The 21,653-nt window shown below is 41.7% G+C and overlaps 2 protein-coding genes across 2 annotated transcripts in view; both read left to right on the top strand.

Moving 5' to 3' along the window:
• The window catches only part of LOC306981088 (NACHT, LRR and PYD domains-containing protein 12-like), a gene marked incomplete at both ends in the record, with an annotated part of 136,374 nt that extends 122,717 nt beyond the window's left edge, over positions 1-13,657 (top strand). Inside the window, 2 exons of the mRNA XM_079580638.1 lie at positions 11,796-11,894; positions 13,546-13,657. Of these exons, the coding sequence (XP_079436764.1) occupies positions 11,796-11,894; positions 13,546-13,657 (211 nt within the window). The remainder of the gene's footprint in view (positions 1-11,795; positions 11,895-13,545) is intronic.
• Positions 13,658-13,953: 296 nt separating this feature from the next.
• Positions 13,954-17,722, top strand: LOC306981089 (protein NLRC3-like; the record flags this gene model as incomplete). The annotated part of the gene is made up of 4 exons (XM_079580639.1): positions 13,954-14,011; positions 15,400-15,896; positions 16,132-17,453; positions 17,530-17,722. 4 exons carry the CDS (start codon positions 13,954-13,956, stop codon positions 17,720-17,722), a joined length of 2,070 nt encoding a protein of 689 aa, XP_079436765.1.
• Between the last annotated feature and the right edge of the window lie 3,931 nt (positions 17,723-21,653).

Genomic DNA, 21,653 nt, shown 5'->3' on the forward strand with positions numbered 1-21,653 from the left:
GCTCGGCCTCTTCACGATAAAACAGCTTCTCACTGTGGGATCTCTTTTCTCTGTTGCATATTTTCTAAACTCTGTTCCTTGAGTGAAATAAACCGTTGACTTTGTGACGTCTTGGTGTAACTTCATTATCAGTAGAAGAACCTGCAGATCGGTGCAGCTCAGAATCACAGCCACAGTGTCCTTCTGCTCCAGAGTCTCTGCTGTGACTCAGAGCCAGAGTGTCCGGTCTGTGGGCATCAGTCTGAGGCAGGTGCTTTGGTGGAGCTGGTCCAGGTGTGGCCCGTGGTCCATGAGGTCCAGACCAGGGGTGTCCAAACTTTATCACTAAGGTAGAACATTATACAAACAACTGGGTAGAGGTCAGATATATAACTTCACCTCTATTACTAAAGTCAGCAAATCAATTAAAATGTTAACTATGCCCAGTGTTTCCTACAGGTTTCAAGGGGACTGTGGTCGATGCGTTTTCCTGCATTCTGGGGCATTTTAAGCTATTTTTTAACTATTTTCTGCTATTTTGCTGCTATGAAAAGAATAATTTCTGCTTAATATACACAGGGTACAGATTGTATTTAGCACAAACTCATGTATTGATGCCGACCCTGATGCTTTTTCATTGAACATGCTTAAAGTAAAACAAAAACAGCCCTTTCTATGAATGGATTTTCATTTATTTCATATTCAACCAGCTCTTAACTGGTTCAAATCATATCTCTCTGATCGTTTTCAGTTCATTCAGTTTAAATCATTAAAATCCCAGACATTTCCCCTCTCCTCTGGTGTTCCCCAAGGCTCTGTGCTTGGCCCGCTCTTATTTACCATCTACCTTCTCCCTCTTGGCCATGTTCTTCGCACGTTTCACGTCAGTTTCCATTGTTGTGCGGACGACACCGAGCTCTACCGATCCACCAAACCCACCACTCCCTCCCTCTTCCCTCTGTGCCGGTTTACAGGAAATCAGATCCTGGTTCTCCCTCAATTTTCTCAAGCATAACCCCTAACGCCTATTGGTGTAAATTGACGACATACCTCTTCTTGCCAGACTGTGGCTAAAATAAGGCACGTTTTCCCTTGATACCTGTTTGCGCACATCCAGGCCGTACCTAGGAACATTTTGCAAGCACTAGTTTCTCGTAGGACCGGTCAGAGAAGGAACCACAAACGGGCCATGGTAGCTATTTAGTGGAAATAGCATTTGTGCAAATCGAGGCAGCAACTTTGATGAAATCTTCAAATGTAAATTGAGTTGTGCTAAAATAAAATTATGCAGCAGCTCCTTGTTTCCATCTTTAGATTATTGATTGGAATGAACTTCGTGTGATGGATTTTTTTTTTGGTTATTTGAAGATTTATGTACGTTGTAAATCGGCAACATCAGGCAGGAAAACTGCAGTAGCTCCATCTGGTGGCCACAGTGACCGCATTTTAGTAGTATTTAGATGTATTACAGTGCTAAAACGTTTTTTAGTACATGCCATTTTAGTGAAATTCTATAATCATTGTAACAATAACATACAAGGATATAAAAAAAAAAGTTATCCCTTTTTTTTACACAGAACAAAATGAAACCGTTGGTGTTGTATGCAAAGCGACCACAAGGTGGACCTACTGGACCACAAACGAGAGTTCCACATCCAAAAATAATGTGCAATTATAATATAATTTGCAAATAAGTAATGGTAAATAGAGGTATCTGATGTACAATGTATTATAAAACCTCAGGAAAGGGAGCAAAATCGAATAATTAGTCATACAAATTGTAGATATTTTGTAGATAAATTGGCTGCACCTTTATAAAGTGTTTTTTTTTCACCTCCCTACATCAGGTGATGAAAGCAGCAGCAGCAGGGAAGGCACTGATGACAGGAACAGCAGTGATGAAGATGTTACTGAACATCCTGATGCCCTTCCTGTTACCAGTGCTGCTGCTGCAGGACGGCATCAGCTGCTCCAAATCAACACTTTGCAAGAATTTAGTGAAAAGCGTTAGCTCTGTTTACTGTTCTAACATCCTAACCTGAATACACAAGTGTTCAGTGTATCTTACAGTGCATTTACATTTGTAATCATTGTGAATAAATACATTTTGTTATTTTAATACATTTACAACTTTTGCCTGTTGTTGTCAAATTACAACATACCCAAAATTGCATTTATGCCTGTTGTTGCCGATTTGCAACATACCTAAAAATATATCTGTACTATGTGTGACATAAAAATTTACAATCTCCACTTAATTTAGCATCAGCTTGAAAGCAAAAACACTGATAATATTTTTTTTTTATATGATGGGAAATTAGTTCAGGCGTGATAAAACCGAGGTCCTCCCCATCTTATCCAAAACTGACTCTCCATCAACATTGACTCAACAGCCGTCCCCTCAGGTGAAGAGTCTGGGGGTCGTCCTGGACGGCGCTCTCTCCTTCCAGGCCCATCTCCGGAACATCACCCGCCTCCGCCCCTCCCTCACCCCCAGCACAGCCTCCATTCTGCTCCACAGTCTTGTCACATCCCGCTTAGATCACTGTGACTCACTCCTCTTCGGTCTCCCCCAAAAAATCACTCCACAGACTTCAGCTCGTCCAAAACTCCACCAGAACTCCGTCCGCTCGTCACATCAGCCCAGTTCTTCAGCAGCTCCACTGGCTCCACATCAATACAAGATCCTGCTCCTCACCTTCAACTCTCTGGATAACCTGGCCCCTCCTTGTCTCACTGAGCTCCTTCATGTGCCTCCTCCCTCCTCACCCTCCGGTCCTCCTCTGCCCCTCAGCTGTCTGTACCCACTGCCCACTCAGCCCCCATGGGAGCTCCAGCTTTCAGCCGCTCAGCCCCAAACCTCTGGAACTCACTCCCCGCTGAGCTCCGTCACATGACCTCACTCTCACCTCAAACCCACTTATTTAAACCACTTACTTTGACTCTAACTTTATCTGGTCCTGATTTTATCATTGTAGCTCATGTAAGGAATTTAGTTTGGACAGTCCTGGTCTAGACTAACCCCTGGTCCAGACTAACCCCTGGTCCAGACTAACCCCTGGTCCAGACTAACCCCTGTTCCAGACTAACCCCTGGTCTAGACTAACCCCTGGTCCAGACTAACCCCTGGTCCAGACTAACCCCTGGTCCAGACTAACCCCTGGTCTAGACTAACCCCTGGTCCAGACTAACCCCTGGTCCAGACTAACCCCTGGTCTAGACCAGTGGTTCTCAACCTGGGGGTCAGGACCCCCAAGGGGGTCGCAACACAAATTTGGGGGGTCGCCAGATCATTTAGATAAAATAGCCATATTTTCATTAGCGTATAATCTGATATATTATTATTCTATATTATTTGTTTGTAGTTTGATGAATTTCATTTTAGCCAAAAATGTGATAAAAAATTGACAAAAAAATGACAAAAAATTGACAAAAAAATGACAAAAATGTGACAAAAATGACAAAAAAATGACAAAAAAATGACAAAAAAATGACAAAAAATGACAAAAAATGACAAAAAATGACTAAAATGTGACAAAAAAAATGACAAAAAATGACTAAAAAAATGACAAAAATGTGACAAAAAAATGACAAAAATGTGGAAAAAAAAATGACAAAAAAATGACAAAAATGTGACAAAAAAATGACAAAAATGTGGAAAAAAAAATGACAAAAAAATGACAAAAATGTGACAAAAAAATGACAAAAATGTGAAAAAAATGACAAAAATGTGTCAAAAAATGACAAAAAATAACAAAAAATAACAAAAAATGACAAAAATGTGAAAAAAAAAGACAAACAACTGACAAAAAAATGACAAAAATGTGACAAAAAAATGACAAAAAATGACAAAAAAAATGGGGGTCACGAATCCCTTTTACTGTTAAAATGGGGGTCGTGGCTCCAAAAGGTTGAGAACAACTGGTCTAGACTAACCCCTGGTCCAGACTTACCCCTGGTCCAGACTAACCCCTGGTCTAGACTAACCCCTGGTCCAGACTTACCCCTGGTCCAGACTAACCCCTGGTCCAGACTAACCCCTGGTCTAGACTAACCCCTGGTTTAGACTAACCCCTGGTCCAGACTAACCCCTGCAGACGAGTGACCACCATCAGGAGAACTTCATCTCCTTCTAAAGAGCCAGTGTTTGAAACTGAGCCTGAAAATGGAGAAGCTTCAGATCCAGCTGAGCCAGAGTCTTACAAGGAAAAGACAAAGGTTTAAAGGTTTCGAAGCTCAAACCTGTACCTCACGGTAACAACTGTCAATAAGAAATGATACTACGAAGTTACTTTTGAGAGCTGACGATATCCAGCACAAACACAGGTGAAGCTACTGCACAGGTAAACTGTACTGACAAAAAGGCAAAAGTAGTGAAGCTTTGCCTGAATGAAGATGAAGAGGCTGGACTGTTTGTTGGAGAGCGATAACTGTAACATATGATTCATAAGCACTAAAATCACACACTACAAAAGGAAAGACTCGAGCTCTTGTGCTCATTATTGCGAGACAACAGTGTAACAGTAACTCATTTTATAGTTTTCCACTGAAGTCGTGCTGTAAATCTATAAACTGTGGGAAATGTCGAGGCCGTTTTGTGATTGTTCAGATTCTAACGTAAAGTGAAGGAAAACGAAGACTGGATAAATGTAACGACTGAAGAAGAGCTCGTCATTTTGAAGTCGTATCAACACCATTTAAAAGACAAATGAATGAAACAAAATCAGTTTGTGTTTGTCACTCCTACAATATCATCTGAGCTTCTTCCTTGTTCACGTCGTCGGGTTTTAGTTGGTTTAGTCGTGTTTCCGTCATGTTCATTACTTTTATACAGTGTTTTGGCCACGTTTTGTTTTTTAAAGCAATGAAACTAAAATGTGACAAAAACGATGAAAGGAAAACATTGAACCCGTTCCGTTAGATTTAGAGTTTTTCAGCCAAAAGTCAATCTTTTTCATTTCCTCGCTTCACTTTTGGGCGACGTCCGTATCAGTTTTGCCATGAAGATCCACCACTGTGTCGTCAGTAGAGTCTCATTAGTCAAAATCACAACATGGCAATGCTGTATCTACAGATTTATGATCGATATGTGCGGCGTTATCGACTTCTATCAATGTTTCTGCAGGTGGAAATAAGGATTTTTCCTGCTGTGGTTAATGGAGAGATTTTTAAAAAGACAAAACTTTAATTCAACAAAAATTCTACAAAAATTCAACAAAAACTAAACAAAAAAATGACAAAAATGTGACAAAAAAATGACAAAAATGTGACAAAAATTCAACAAAAATTCAACAAAAATTCAACAAAAAATTCAACAAAAATTCAACAAAAACTAAACAAAAAAATGATAAAAATGTGACAAAAATTCAACAAAAATTCAACAAAAATTCAACAAAAAATTCAACAAAAATTCAACAAAAATTCAACAAAAATTCAACAAAAATTCAACAAAAATTCAACAAAAACTAAACAAAAAAATGACAAAAATGTGACAAAAAAATTATAAAAATGTGACAAAAATTCAACAAAAATTCAACAAAAATTCAACAAAAAATTCAACAAAAATTAGACAAAAATGTGACAAAAATTCAACAAAAATTCAACAAAAATGCAACAAAAATTCAACAAAAACTCAACAAAAAAATGACAAAAATGTGACAAATAAATGACAAAAATTCGACAAAAAATGACAAAAATTTAACAAAAATTCGACAAAAACTCAACAAAAAATTCAACAAAAAGGGACAAAAATTCAACAAAAACTCAACAAAAAAATGACAAAAATTATACAAAAAATGACCAAAAAAATGACAAAAAACTCAACAAAAATTCAACAAAAAGTGACAAAAATGAAAATTTCTGCAGGTGGAAATAAGGATTTTTCCTGCTGTGGTTAATGGAGGGATTTTTTAAAAGACAAAACTTTACCTTTTTCATTCCACTCTTTAACAACATGTTCACTTTAGTCGCTCCATCAGACTCCACACTTTACAGGCCACATCTGGAAGATTTTTTACCCGAGGATTTTTTCGGATTTAATTCCAGATTTATTGAGTTTTGAACCAAATAACAAGAAAACATCTGAACTGTTCCAAACGTGTCAAACTGATGTCTAAGAGTTTCCTCCTGTTCCCCTGCAGCGTCTGACTTTAATAACATTCTGTAAAGCTGCTTCACATGATCATCTGTCCTGACTTTTACCACAGAGCGATAGCGCCCTCTAGTGGCTGAACACGCTCCTGTTTTCCTGAGGGGCAGATCGTTTCTAAAGTCACAGCCTGCACACAAACCTGCTCCACGTCCTGTTGGACCCAGACTCTGTGACCCTGAGGAGGGTCAGACCCAGGGGCGTCGGACTGGGGGGGGTAAAGGGTGCTGAGTACCCAGGGCCCAGTGCAGGGTGGGGGCCCTCAAAAGTGCTGCAAAAAGCGTTCTATATTGTACTTTCTAAGTTTCCTCATAATTAATGCTGTAAGAATCAAACACAGCCGGGCTGAAATACAATGGTTTTGCACAAACAATAATGATGGATGAATTTTCGGGCCCTGACCTTTAACCTCTTAACTCCCACCTGAACAGATCCCATTGTCTCCAGTTTGGCTTTACCCTAATCAAAAAGCTGCTTGGGGAAAAAGCACCAAAACAGACACAAAAAATGAGACGGAAACAAGGATGTAAACGCAACAAAAATGTGACAAAAATTCAACAAAAATGTGACAAAAAAGTGACACAAATTCCACAAAAATTCAACAAAAAGTGAAAAAAATTCAACAAAAAAATGACAAAAATTCAACAAAAACTCAACAAAAAAATAACAAAAGTTCAGGTGGGGGTTAAGAGGTTAAAGATGAATAAATGTCCAAACAAACTTAAACCGTGGGACAAACTTCGACTGCAGTTAAAGAACAGACGCCTGGAATTAAAGGAAGACAAAAGGATCTACAAGAGCTGGAAAAAGGTGTGAAAATGGCAACAAAGCTGAGACGAAAACAAGGATGAAAATGTGAAAAAAGTGAGAAAACATTGACGAAAAAGTGACAAAAAATTTACAAAAAATTGACGAAAAAGTGATAAGAATTTGACAAAAAAATGCGAATAATTTGACGAAAAAGTGACAAAAAAGTCACGAAAATGTGACATAAATGAGACGACTGCCCAACAAAAAAAGTGATGGAAAAAAATCTGACGTGAGGAAAAAGATCCATTTAGTTTTGTAGGTCTTTCAAATGAGGCGTTACTCTGGCCTACAGGATTTGGGTAAAGCTGAACTGGAGAAAATGCTCTCGGTTCAGGCGGGAGTTAAGAGGTTAATAAATAGGATTTATGCACAGAAGAAGTATTTTGGGGGTAAATTTGGTCCCTCAGCGCCCCCTAACTAAAACATCTTCCCACGGCTCTGCTCAAACACACACACAGAGCTGGGAGAACTCTGCTGCTCTGTGATTGGCTGAAGCAGGTCACATGCTTGACAGGAAACCTCGTGCCTCTTGTGCAGCTCAGACACAGGAAATCTCTCCTCACAACTGTCGGAGCTGCTTCTGTGAGCGTCAGATCCAGGTGAGTCTTTATTTATTCACCGTGTTTTCCATCAGTGCGTCTGTTTCAAAGGTTATGAACATAGACTCAGTGGAAACAGAATCACGTTTATCTTTATGGGCACTTGTCCTCATAGATTTCAGACAGAGTAACTGCACAGTCAGGCTTTTCCTCCAGATTCCTCTAGACTTTGTTTCAGAGTGAAGCCTCCGGACTTTCTTTTGTCACTGCGTCAGTGTTGTTGATGTCAGAGGCGTTAAAGTCTCTTCCACTTCCTGCACTAGTTTGTTGTTGATGGTTAAAGGAGACGACGTCAAACCACCTCAGGCAGAAACAGGAAGAGCAAAGAGCAAACTGCAAACCGGAGCCGCCTCAGATTCAGCACATCCATCACAGCAGAGCCACAACAACATAAAGATTTACAAGTTTGACTGAAACATTTCACAGTAAAACAGTACGTTTTGTAAAATGATCCACGCCCACAGTATAGAAGAGTCATGATACATTAATAGGTCACATTTATTTATTTTTTTTTATTTTTTTTTATTAACAGTTTTTCTTTTATTACTCTTTTAAGTTGACAGGACAGTAAGTAGATACAAACAACAACGACAACAACAATTCAGACAGACAATTCAGTGTCAATTTGACCTCCAATGGTCATAATAAACACTGCACAGAACAGACACACACAAAAAATAATAAAAATACGCCACAAATACACACCACAGAGACAACCACACAGTTGGGGTGGGAGGGGTGCGGGTGATACAGTATGTTAGTTGATAAGAAATTGCGTATGTGTTCTATTGTTTAGTGATGTCACACTCTTAGATGGAGGCAGTTCCTTCAGTTCCTTCAGTTCCCCAACAACAGTATTCACAACGTCTTACTCCTGTTACTCATTGTCTCCACTCTTAAACATTATCTTCAGAGAAAACACATTGGTCCATAGTCCAAGCAAAAACAGTACGTATGTGCATGTTTCGATGTTTTTATGAAGGTGACCCTTGAAATAGGTTCCTGGGTGTTCAAAGGGTTTCCTATCTTATACCAGCGATGTTACAGAGTTGCTCAAAATGTAATGTTATGTTATCTCCATTAATAACTTGCTCCATGGACGACAGATCAGAGAATTCATACAGCCATTTGTCGACTGCGAAACAGTTAAATTTAGTTTATGTTTATGTTAATCATGATAGTTCTTTTAGCAGCTATAAAGGCAAGATTGGCCATTTTATAGTCTCTTTTATTATATAATTGAGCGTCTTTGTAACCCACTAAACACATGGCTGGACAAAGAGGAAGGGTAACATTTAATATTTTGGAAACTATCCTGACTATTCGAGTCCAGAAATCTTGTATTTCAGGACATTGCCAAAGCATATGAATAAGAGTTCCTTTTTGCCCGCATCCACCCCAGCACAGATCAGAGGAATTTGGATCTATCAATTTAAGTTTGGCTGGGGTTACATAGGTCACATTTAAACATATATTAAAATACAAATGGTTTATTTTTTCACAAGTGCATAATGTATATTCTTAAGTAACTTGTTGTCTGTCATATTTACCAAAGTGGATGAAAACTAAATGAGTAACTCTTGCTGTATATAAGGGTTAACCGGAAATAAAGAGATGTTTTTGCTGCTGTTTGGTTCAGTTGTTACATGAGCTTCCGAACAGCAGGTGGCGCTGTCTTAGATCTGCTGTGCTGAATCTGAGGCGGCTCCGGCCTGTCCTTTACATGATGAGGTTTATCTCTGTGTTAAAGGCTCTGATTCTCCCCCAGGACGAGACTCGGGGGAAATGGCAGAAGGAAAAGCAAAGCCTCCAGAGGGCAGCACTGAGCCACAGCTCTGTGGGACAAAGTGAGTTCAGTCGTTTAACCTCCTTCAAAGAAAAATGTGTTTAGAGACAAAGCAAAACCTTATCTTCTCACCACAGAAGCAGATCCACATCCTCAGTGTCAGCTCTGTCCATGAAGAGTGACAAGTCTAAAGACCGTGATCCAAACTTCAGTCCTGAACCTGCTCCAGACTCACGGTGAGAGATAAACCTCATGTGGTGTGAAGTGATGTCTTTAAATATTGGGGATGGGCAGATGGGGTTGGAGTTTTTTCTTCTGTATCTAGCAACAATAACAGACCATTGATTAATACAGGAACATACAATGTACAATGATGTGGACCTAATAATGAACTAGATGGTCCTACATTGTTCTCTAAAGTCTATCACAACGATCTGCACTTATAATTAGCACAAGTACAAATAATGCAAAGGTACTATAGCCTTAAAACATCTGGTTTGTCCTTGCCATTGCTTTGTCCATATCTAAAATATCTTTAAAAAATCCACTGGGCTGTTCATGTTCCTGTGCTCCTTGCGCAGAGGAACAGTTTGTGTATTTATTAGGATCCCCATTAGCCACAGCAAAGCTGCTGCTATTCTTTCTGGGGTCTGTAGAATAAAACATATATGCTATTACACAAAGATAAACAAAGTACTGGACTTAAAAGTACATAACCGGCACAACAGTTTTCAACATTATAATAATGCAGTGTACACGTAATATAAAAAATGACCTGGGTTTTCTAACAGGCATGGTAGTACAATCCCATTAATAAAATAAGGCATTACTAAAACATAATTAAATCACAAAGGCACAGACTTCACTCTGGAACTGCTTTAAATTCATGTCTAACCTCAGTTTTATGGAGTGATTTGTTCAACACAATAAACTTTTTTCAGAATCATTTTGAATTGAAAGTGGTTTTCCAGTAGAAGCATTTGCTTGTAGTAGACGCCGTTCGTACATTCCACTGTAAGTAAATGCTCTTTTCATGTGATTTGTTGCGACTTTAGGTCAGACACATTTATTTGCAGAAGCGTGTCTGGTTGCATAATTGTGTATGTTCAAGCTGAACCTTATATTTTGGTAAAGTGTCTGAGGAGTTTTAGTCACAGAAACATTTCTGAACAAACATAATACTGAATATAGAAGTCTATCCTGCACCAATAACCAGTTTAGTTCCTGATGCATTAATTTAGTGCTGGTATAATAGTCACAATGAAGTGTTAGTCGTGCTGCTCGATTTTGTCTAACTTGTAGTTTTCTTATATTGTCAGCGGTGTCATGAGACCCTACAGTGGGGCAATAGTCAGGGTTCGATAATGTTAGAGCCTGTTTAATGACTTTTATGGCTTTGCCAGTCAAACAATGTGCATATCTCCTTATCATAGTGACCACTCTTCCCATTTTGGCACACATACCCTGTATATGTTTTGACCACGATCATTTATCATCTATTGTATAAGCTTTGTTTCCTGGTGTTGTGTAATTGGACTGTCCTGTATTTTAAGATCTAATACAGGATTCAGGATGATAGAATGGTTTGAACCCATAATCATACAGTGTGTCTTTGATATATCTAAAACTAGTGTTTTTATTAATCCAGTCGACAACAGCATTTAACTCTGACTGCAAGACAGTGTTCAGCTCTTCTAGTAGCAGCTGATGTGTCGAATCGTCTGCATACATGACCATTCTGGCCTTTGTAAGAGCTAGTGGTAGATCATTAGTAAAGGTATTGTATAGTAAAGGACCAAGACTACTACCCTGTGGCACGTCAGACTTCCTATGTTGGAGTAACAACCATTGAAAAAACGGTCTGGGTTCTCCCTGTTGAGTAGCTATTGAACCATGTAGTAGCAGAATCATCAAATCCACAAGCAGTTGATTTCTTAATGAGTATTTTATGATCTATTATATCAAAAGCGGCAGAAAATTCCAGCACTAGACGGCCCACGAATCTCTTTTCCTCAATGTCTGTCAGCCAGTCGTCAGTCATTGTGGTCAGAGCTGTTGCAACAGTGTCCAGAGCCCAGGCACCTCTCCTCCTCACCCTTCGGTCTCCTCAGCTGGCCCTGGTCTACGCCCAGCTCTGACTTACTATGAGTAATGTAGTATACGAGCTCTTTTAACACCATTTTATAGCACGACAAACAGAACGGCAAAAGTTACTGATTTCTTACTTTTCCGTACGGTCTCGACACGCGACGTCAACATCCTCGCCCAATCAGACTTTCGTCTCCATCCCCCTTAATAATCCAGTCATGTCACGCTTGTTTGTACATACAAGTTATCGAATTTACTCAATTTACTTTGGTCCCACACGCACGTTCTGACACAGTAAACGTACAACAGGCTCCTGCTGTTTCACTTCTGAAGCTCAGTATACAGAATGTATATCAAGCTGAAAAACCTTATCTTCTCACCACAGAAGAGGATCCACATCCTCAGTGTCAGCTCTGTCCATGAAGAGTGACAAGTCTAAAGACCGTGATCCAAACTTCAGTCCTGAACCTGCTCCAGACTCACGGTGAGAGATAAACCTCATGTGGTGTGAAGTGATGTCTTTAAATATTGGGGATGGGCAGATGGGGTTGGATTTATTTTCTTCTGTATCTAGCAACAATAACAGACCATTGATTAATACAGGAACATACAATGTACAATGATGTGGACCTAATAATGAACTAGATGGTCCTACATTGTTCTCTAAAGCCTCTCACAACGATCTGCACTTATAATTAGCACAAGTACAAATAATGCAAAGGTACTATAGCCTAAAAACATCTGGTTTGTCCTTGCCATTGCTTTGTCCATATTGAAAATATCTTTAAAACAATCCACTGGGCTGTTCATGTTCCTGTGCTCCTTGCGCAGAGGAACAGTTTGTTTATTTATTAGGATCCCCATTAGCCACAGCAAAGCTGCTGCTATTCTTTCTGGGGTCTGTAGAATAAAACATATATGCAATTACACAAAGATAAACAAAGTACTGGACTTAAAAGTACATAACCGGCTCAACAGTTTTCAACATTATTATAATGCAGTGTACACGTAATATAAAAAATGACCTGGGTTTTCTAACAGGCATGGTAGTACAATCCCATTAATAAAATAAGGCATTACTAAAACATAATTAAATCACAAAGGCACAGACTTCACTCTGGAACTGCTTTAAATTCATGTCTAACCTCAGTTTTATGGAGTGATTTGTTCAACACAATAAACTTTTTTCAGAATCATTTTGAATTGAAAGTGGTTTTCCAGTAGAAGCATTTGCTTGTAGTAGACGCCGTTCGTACGTTCCACTGTAAGTAAATGTTCTTTTCATGTGATTTGTTGCGACTTTAGGTCAGACACATTTATTTGCAGAAGCGTGTCTGGTTGCATAATTGTGTATGTTCAAGCTGAACCTTATATTTTGGTAAAGTGTCTGAGGAGTTTTAGTCACAGAAACATTTCTGAATAAACATAATACTGAATATAGAAGTCTATCCTGCACCAATAACCAGTTTAGTTCCTGATGCATTAATTTAGTGCTTTTTATGGCTTTGCCAGTCAAACAATGTGCATATCTCCTTATCATAGTGACCACTCTTCCCATTTTGGCACACATACCCTGTATATGTTTTGACCACGATAATGTATCATCTATTGTATAAGCTTTGTTTCCTGGTGTTGTGTACTTGGACTGTCCTGTATTTTAAGATCTAATAAAGGATTCAGGATGATAGAATGGTTTGAACCCATAATCATACAGTGTGTCTTTGATATATCTAAAACTAGTGTTTTTATTAATCCAGTCGACAACAGCATTTAACTCTGACTGCAAGACAGTGTTCAGCTCTTCTAGTAGCAGCTGATTTGTCGAATCGTCTGCATACATGACCATTCTGACCTTTGTAAGAGCTAATGGTAGATCATTAGTAAAGATATTGTATAGTAAAGGACCAAGACTGCTACCCTGTTGCACGTCAGACTTCCTATGTTGGACGAACAACCATTTAAAAAACGGTCTGGGTTCTCCCTGTTGAGTAGCTATTGAACCATGTAGTAGCAGAATCATCAAATCCACAAGCAGTTGATTTCTTAATGAGTATTTTATGATCTATTATATCAAAAGCGGCAGAAAAATCCAGCACTAGACGGCCCACGAATCTCTTTTCCTCAATGTCTGTCAGCCAGTCGTCAGTCATTGTGGTCAGAGCTGTTACAACAGTGTCCAGAGCCCAGGCACCTCTCCTCCTCACCCTTCTGTCTCCTCAGCTGGCCCTGGTCTACGCCCAGCTCTGACTTACTATGAGTAATATAGTATAGGAGCTCTTTTAACACCATTTTATAGCACGACAAACAGAACGGCTAAAGTTACTGATTTCTTACTTTTCCGTACGGTCTCGACACGCGACGTCAACATCTTCGCCCAATCAGACTTTCGTCTCCATCTCCCTTAATAATCCAGTCATGTCACGCTTGTTTGTACATACAAGTTATCGAATTTACTCAATTTACTTTGGTTCCACACGCACGTTCTGACACAGTAAACGTACAACAGGCTCCTGCTGTTTCACTTCTGAAGCTCAGTATACAGAATGTATATCAAGCTGAGAAACCTTATCTTCTCACCACAGAAGCAGATCCACATCCTCAGTGTCGGCTCTGTCCATGAAGAGTGACAGGTCTAAAGACCGTGATCCAAACTTCAGTCTTGAACCTGCTCCAGACTCACGGTAAGAACTGACCTGAACACAGAGGGCCAGATCTTGTGGTTCTTAGCTCAGGCTGTAGAGAAGACGAGGAGCAGACGGGTGGAGCTCCTTGCAATCTTCAGTGTCATACCTGGCGCATAAAGTGGGCCGGACAGGAGGGGGGACAGACTCGCATTGCGATGTTGTTGTGCCGCCCCCTCCCCATGCTTTCCCCAGACCTGCGGAAGGCGGTGGTTTGCGAGGGGGGGGGTGAGGGGGGGTTCTCCTGTAAACGAGTAACATGCTGATGCAGCGCAATGTTTAATAAAGATAAAAGAAATAAAAGTGTCCCTCCGCTACTGCAGATCCAGATAAGCGGGCGGGACAGAGAGGCCTCGCGCTGGACACCTTTCGAATGCGCAAAGTTACGAAATGTACAGGATTTAATTCATCAGAAACTGTTCGGCTGCAGAGGAGTTGCAGAGTTATGCAGCAGTTGCAAGAAAACTGTAGCATATTGGAACATTTGAGCTACAGCTGCAGGATTCTTGGAGCGGCTGAAGTTGCTCTGCGCCCTGTGAAATGCGCTTCTTTCTTTTGGACTGAGCTGTGGCTCCACACGGAGCATCATCAGGAGGTAAAGACTGACACACGATGGAAATGTCTCCTTAAAACTCAGATCAGACCTGGTGTTGTGGCACTTGAGGCACGTGTGGTTTATTTATGGAAAACTGTTGTTGTTTTGGTGTTAGGTGCACGTTGATCTACAGTATCGAAGTAAACCCGTGTGTAACCGACGCTCAAACAGACTGTTCAAGGCAATTTTGCTTTTGTTTTCAATTTGACGTCGATTCTAAGGAAGACAAGGCAGCGCGATGTAAAGAGGAACATAATGTGAAGGTGCCAAAGAAGAGCAGCTCCAAGTGCTGCTTGTAATGAACCAGCCTCAGTCGCCTCTTTTTCTTAAAAAAACGCCCTCTCCCTTGTGGCGCAGCAAAACCTGTGCCTCAAGGGAGAGGGCGCGTGTATTATGTTGCGTTTAGAGTTACGCACGGACTGAGCCAGTCACAAAATCTGGCCCAGAGTCTCAGCAGCTAAACTGTGCTTTATATTTGTGATTGTAACTTGTGAGATGTTAAAGACGTGCTCAGTGCTGTGTGTTTGTGTCACAGAGAAACAGAGTCAGAGCAGGACGCCTGGCCTCAGTGTGGAGACACAGGCAACAGTCCTGATCAGGGGGTTCAAGGCCCTGCACCAGGTGAGTCTGCTCAGTCTGAGACTCATCAACTACAGCAGGGAATAAGAGACCTGTTCATCAACATTAACAGGTGTCTCCTCCTCTGTGTCCAGGTGAAGGTCTCCACAAGGTTCTGAAGGAGCATAAGCAGAGCCTGAGCAGCAGATGTGAGAGTGTGACAGAGGGAAGTGAAGAATCAGGAGATAGAACTCTTCTGAACAGCATCTTCACTGAGCTGTACATCACAGAGGGCCTCAGTGAAGAGGCCAGAGCCCAACCTGAGGAGAGGAGTCTGGAGACACAGTCCAAGAAGAAGCAGGTCCAGGAGATCACCATCAGGTGCCAGGACATCTTTAAAGCTCTGCCCCCTGAGCAGCAGCAGGGGGCGCTGCAGCAGGGCTCCATCAGAGCCGTGCTGACTGTGGGCGTGGCTGGAGTGGGGAAGACCTTCTCAGTCCTGAAGTTCTGTCTGGACTGGGCCCAGGGCTCAGAGAACCAGGAGCTGCAGCTGGTGGTGCCACTGTCCTTCAGAGAGATGAACCTGGTCAGAAGGGGGCGCTACAGTCTGATGGAGCTGATCCAAGTGTTCCATCCAGCGCTGGATCCACAGGTCACTCTCATTTAGAGAAGGCTTTACCTTTCACATCATATATTTCAAAGTCTCAAACACTTTTGAAATGACTCCTGGCTCTCAGGGCGTTTGTTGGTTCAGTCTGTGTTCACATTCACTGTAAACCCTGCAGTCCCTCACACTGGAGCTCCACCACTCACTGGTTTAAAGTGAGGGTTGAAGGAAAGTGGTGTAAAGTCATGGATGTTAAATGTTGTGTTTCTCTGCCCCACAGACGCTCACAGCCCACACTCTGTCCGTCTGTAAACTCCTGTTCATCTTTGACGGCCTCGACGAGAGCAGACTGTCTCTGGACTTCAGCTGTGAGCTCATCTCTGAGGTCACACAGAGGTCAGAGGTGGGCGTACTGTTGGTGAACCTCATCAGAGGCGCTCTGCTTCCTCACGCCCTTATATGGATCACCTCCCGCCCAGCGGCGGCCCATCAGATCCCAGCGCGGTGCGTGCACAGGGTCACGGAGGTCAGGGGCTTCATCACTGACCCACAGAAGGAGCAGTACTTCAGGAAGAGGTTCTCAGATGAAGAGCAGCTTCAAACAGTCCTGTCCCACCTCAGAACCTCCCGCAGCCTCCACAACATGAGCCAGATCCCAGTCTTCTGCTGGATCACCTCCACAGTCCTGGACCATGTGTTGAGAAGCCATCAGAGCGGACCACTGCCCCAGACCCTCACAGACATGTACGCACACTTCCTGTTGGTGCAGACGCACAGGAAGAGGAAGTACAAACAGACACAAACAGAGGTCAGGTCTGAGACCTGGGGGCTGACAGAGGCCGACACAGAGCTGCTCCTGAAGCTGGGGAGACTGGCCTTTGAGCATCTGCAGACAGGAAACATCATGTTCTACCAAGAAGACCTGGAGCAGGTGGGTCTGGACCTGAGCGAGGCCTCGGTCTACTCCGGACTCTGCACTCAGATCTTCAAACGAGAGAGTGTCTTCAACCAGTCAGTCTACTGCTTCATCCACCTGAGCGTGCAGGAGTTTCTGGCAGCCGTTTACCTTCACCACTGCTTTAAGAACAACAAGAAGGTGGTCAGGGAGTTTCTTTATGGAAGTAAAGTAACCGTCTCCAGATTTAGTCCAAACGAGTTCCTCAAAAAATCTGTAGAAAAGTCCCTGCAGAGTCCAAACGGCCACCTGGACCTGTTTGTGCGGTTCCTTCATGGCCTCAGTCTGGAGTCCAACCACAGACTTTTAGGAGCTCTGCTGAGTCCAATCGACCAATCAGAAATCACAGAAGTCATTAAAAACCTTAAAAAGATGAACACAAGGAAAAACTCTCCCGACAGAAGCATCAACATCTTCCACTGTCTGATGGAGCTGAAGGACCAGTCTGTGCAGCAGCAGATCCAGGACTTCCTGAAGTCTGGAGGTGGATCTAAGGAGAAACTGTCTGAGATCCAGTGCTCGGCTCTGGCCTACATGCTGCAGATGTCAGAGCAGGTCCTGGAGGAGCTGAACCTAGAGAAGTACAACACGTCTGATCAGGGTAAACTGAGACTGATCCCAGCGGTGAGGAACTGCAGGAAGGCTGTGTGAGTCCTCAGTCACAGACAGAAGCTTCACAGACCTGTTAGAATCACTCACATGTCGCTCTAACATCTGTTACAGGTTTGTTCAGTGTGGACTCTCAGATCTTCACTGTGAAGTGGTGGCGTCAGCGCTGAGCTCCAGCCCCTCCCATCTCAGAGAGCTGGATCTGACCCGTAATAACCTGAGTGACTCCTCAGTGTCTGTGCTGTGTGTAGGTCTGAAGAGTCCTCACTGTCAGCTCTCCTCTCTCAGGTCAGTGTCAGGTCTGTGACGGCTCTCGCTCGTCCATCCTCCACTCTCCTCATCCTTTAATCACTGAGTGATGGGACGTAACCGTTCTCTGAGAGTGAAGTAAAGTGTAGGAGATCAAGTCTGAAAAACCACAGCATTTACCCCCGACCTCTGAGTCCTGCTCCAAACCAGAGTCTCAGATGTTCAGCTGTAGCGACAGAAACTCCTCTGACTTTACTCTGGACTTAATCACTTCATTTATTCTTTATTCAGATTGTGGAGCTGTGGTTTGTCAAAGATCAGCTGTTCCTCTCTGGTCTCAGCTCTGAAGTCCAACCCCTCACATCTCACTGAGCTGGAGCTCAGTGAGAACAGACTGTCTGAGTCAGGAGTGTCACTTCTGTGTGGTTTTCTCCAAATGACAGACTGTCGCCTGCAGATTCTCAGGTCAGTTCATTGTTTGTTTTCAAAGCCCCGCCCAGCGGCCCCGCCCAGCGGCCCCGCCCAGTGGCCCCGCCCAGCGGTCCTGCAGCAGCTCAGTGTCAGACAGAGGAGGGAGAGCAGAGGGATCTCCTGCACAGAACATCTCCTCACCTTGTGCTTCAGATGCTCTTTAGTTTTTTATCCGTCGGCCTCATAATCACAGACCAATGAGGTCGACAAGCCGACAGTTTATGATCTAAACATAAACCTTGTGTCAGACGCGAGCGCTGTTTACTGCGTTTTAGAAAAGAATTAGACTCTAAAGGGCTCATGAGATGAAGTTTCTCGGCATCATGATCGATCAACACTTGACATGGAAGTCTCATATTGATAATGTCAAAGTAAAGGTGTCCCAAATAATAGCTGTGCTGTATAAAGTCAAGGATTCTCTCAATAAGAATGCATTGTTTTTGTTCTATAACTCATTGATTGTTCCATATCTGACCTGTTGCATTGAAGTGTGGGGAAGTGCCTGCAAAACATACATTAATCACATGTTTCTGAGCGATTAGAGTCGCCAGTGGAAGTGGATACAGAGACCAGACCAATCCTTTATTCATACAACTAAAAACACTGACATTCTGTGAATTAGTCGAGTCTAACCTTTTAAAAACATGTATAAAGCTCACCTGGAAAGTTTACCAAACAATTTACAAAGCAGATTCAACAAGAGAAAAAGCAGATATGAACGAAAAGGAGATTTTTACAAAACCCAGGTTTCCATCGGCAGCAAAGGAAAGATGTTTCTCAGTCAAAGGAGTCGCTCTGTGGAACAGTCTTGATTGTAAAGTGAAAACTTCTAATTCCATTGATGTGTTTAAGAAATATGTAAAATGATCAATGTTACAAAAATATGACACTGCGGAGGAGCAGATGAACAACGGCTGCATGAGACAGTTTAACATTTGAATGAACTGGAACTGTAAATGATTTTGTGTTGATCAGGGACAGACATTATACGTTTTTACTTCTTTCTGCTCCTTTTCATTCATGCTAAATGCTGGTGTTGCATTTTTAAATGAATGAAATAAATGAAAAAAATGAAAATTAGTTTGTGGAAAAGTTTGTTGTTTTAAATAATTAACTCTTCACTTTAAATTCATGACTTTTATTATTCAAGATGTGTCTTTGTGTTTGTTTCATCTGTTTTATCTCTGGACTTTAAGAACTTTATTTATTTATGTATTTATTTTACTCAGATTGAGGTGGTGCGGTTTGTCAGAGATCAGCTGTTCCTCTCTGGCCTCAGCTCTGAAGTCCAACCCCTCACATCTCACTGAGCTGGACCTGAGTGTTAACGGTCTGAGTGAGTCAGACCTGAAGCAGCTCCTGGTCCTCAAACAGAGCCCTGACTGTCGACTGAAGACACTGAGGTGAGTCCAGACTTTATCAGACTGTTCTGAACCTGGAGCATTTTCTATTTTCTAAAAACACTGAGGTTATTTATGAAGATCAAGTGTTAACCATGTTATTACGTTATATCCTTATGAAAAACAGACCTGGAGTGAGTTTAGTTTCAATAATCATCATATTCAGTTTATCTCCGTCTTCCTCAGTCACACCAGCCCACACTCCGATACACGGGAGATTTAACTGTTTTAAAGACTTTAGTATTTTTCATTGTCTTTCCATATTAATTATTGTGAATAATAATAAGTTGTAATAAATGATTCCTGATTTCTGCTTCTCCACAGCTGGAGTTAATGTTGTTCAGCAGCTCCAGATCAGACGCCTCAGTCTGAGTCCAGGAGAATAAACAGAAGGATCCAGGATCACGGCTCAGAGGAACAGGTCTGAGCTCCATCAAGAACCTGGAGACAAAAAGTTTCCTCCAAAGACTGGACTCTGATCAGTTTGTAGAAGCATCTCATGCACAGCAAATTCACAAGTGTTAATTCAACTCTCATATTGTTCATTTTATCACTTTAATGTTGTCTCATATATGCTCCACACCAGATATTGTTAAAACTACACTTTTGAAGAACAAAAAAGTACCTTTATTGCTTTTTTCTCCAAAACTGACATTAACTGACTGGAGAAATATAATCCCACTGATCAAATTTGCACAATTGCTTATATAAAGAGAGGCAAAAACATTTAAATGAACAATACAATAGAGCCCGCCCCCATATGCTAGCAAGCGTCAAGGAGGACAAGCTAATGGTTTGTGTTATTAAATTAGTGATGCACTGATTGTTTGCTTAAGCACATTATAAATATGTTATATCAGTGATTCTGTAACAGTATTTCTCAAACTAAAATGCAAACACCAATAACAGCCTATTTCACTAGTTTAGATGTGACTCAGTCAGAGTTTCTGTCGCAGCCTTGACTGATTGAAGGCAGCATTAGCATGCTGCTGCTAACTACAGTATTTTTACTTTAAAAAACACTTCTGTTTGAGCTGAACTTTGCACTTAAACGTTTATCTGTTTATATCTGTTTATCTTGATGCCACAGAAATGAATAATTTTCAGTCTATACCTAATCTGTCATTCTTGGGAATGTTTTTGCCGTGTTTCAGTCGAGCTTTAGACCCTGTCACAGCACTGAGACAGCCTCTAATGACTAATTACATCAGGCTAAACACAGATGCAGACCCTGTCACAGCACTGAGACAGCCTCTAATGACTAATTACATCAGGCTAAACACAGATGCAGACCCTGTCACAGTACTGAGACAGCCTCTAATGACTAATTACATCAGGCTAAACACAGATGCAGACCCTGTCACAGCACTGAGACAGCCTCTAATGACTAATTACATCAGGCTAAACACAGATGCAGACCCTGTCACAGCACTGAGACAGCCTCTAATGACTAATTACATCAGGCTAAACACAGATGCAGACCCTGTCACAGCACTGAGACAGCCTCTAATGACTAATTACATCAGGCTAAACACAGATGCAGACCCTGTCACAGCACTGAGACAGCCTCTAATGACTAATTACATCAGGCTGAATACAGATGCAGACACGGTCACAGCACTGAGACAACCTCTAATTACTAATTACATCAGGCTGAATACAGATGCAGACACGGTCACAGCACTGAGACAGCCTCTAATGACTAATTACATCAGGCTGAATACAGATGCAGACACGGTCACAGCACTGAGACAACCTCTAATTACTAATTACATCAGGCTGAATACAGATGCAGACACGGTCACAGCACTGAGACAGCCTCTAATGACTAATTACATCAGGCTGAATACAGATGCAGACACGGTCACAGCACTGAGACAACCTCTAATGACTAATTACATCAGGCTGAATACAGATGCAGACACGGTCACAGCACTGAGACAGCCTCTAATGACTAATTACATCAGGCTAAACACAGATGCAGACACGGTCACAGCACTGAGACAACCTCTAATTACTAATTACATCAGGCTGAATACAGATGCAGACCCTGTCACAGCACTGAGACAGCCTCTAATGACTAATTACATCAGGCTAAATACAGATGCAGACACGGTC

The sequence above is a fragment of the Gobius niger genome (assembly GCF_951799975.1).
Source record: "Gobius niger genome assembly, chromosome: 21".
Taxonomy (NCBI): Eukaryota; Metazoa; Chordata; class Actinopteri; order Gobiiformes; family Gobiidae; genus Gobius; species Gobius niger.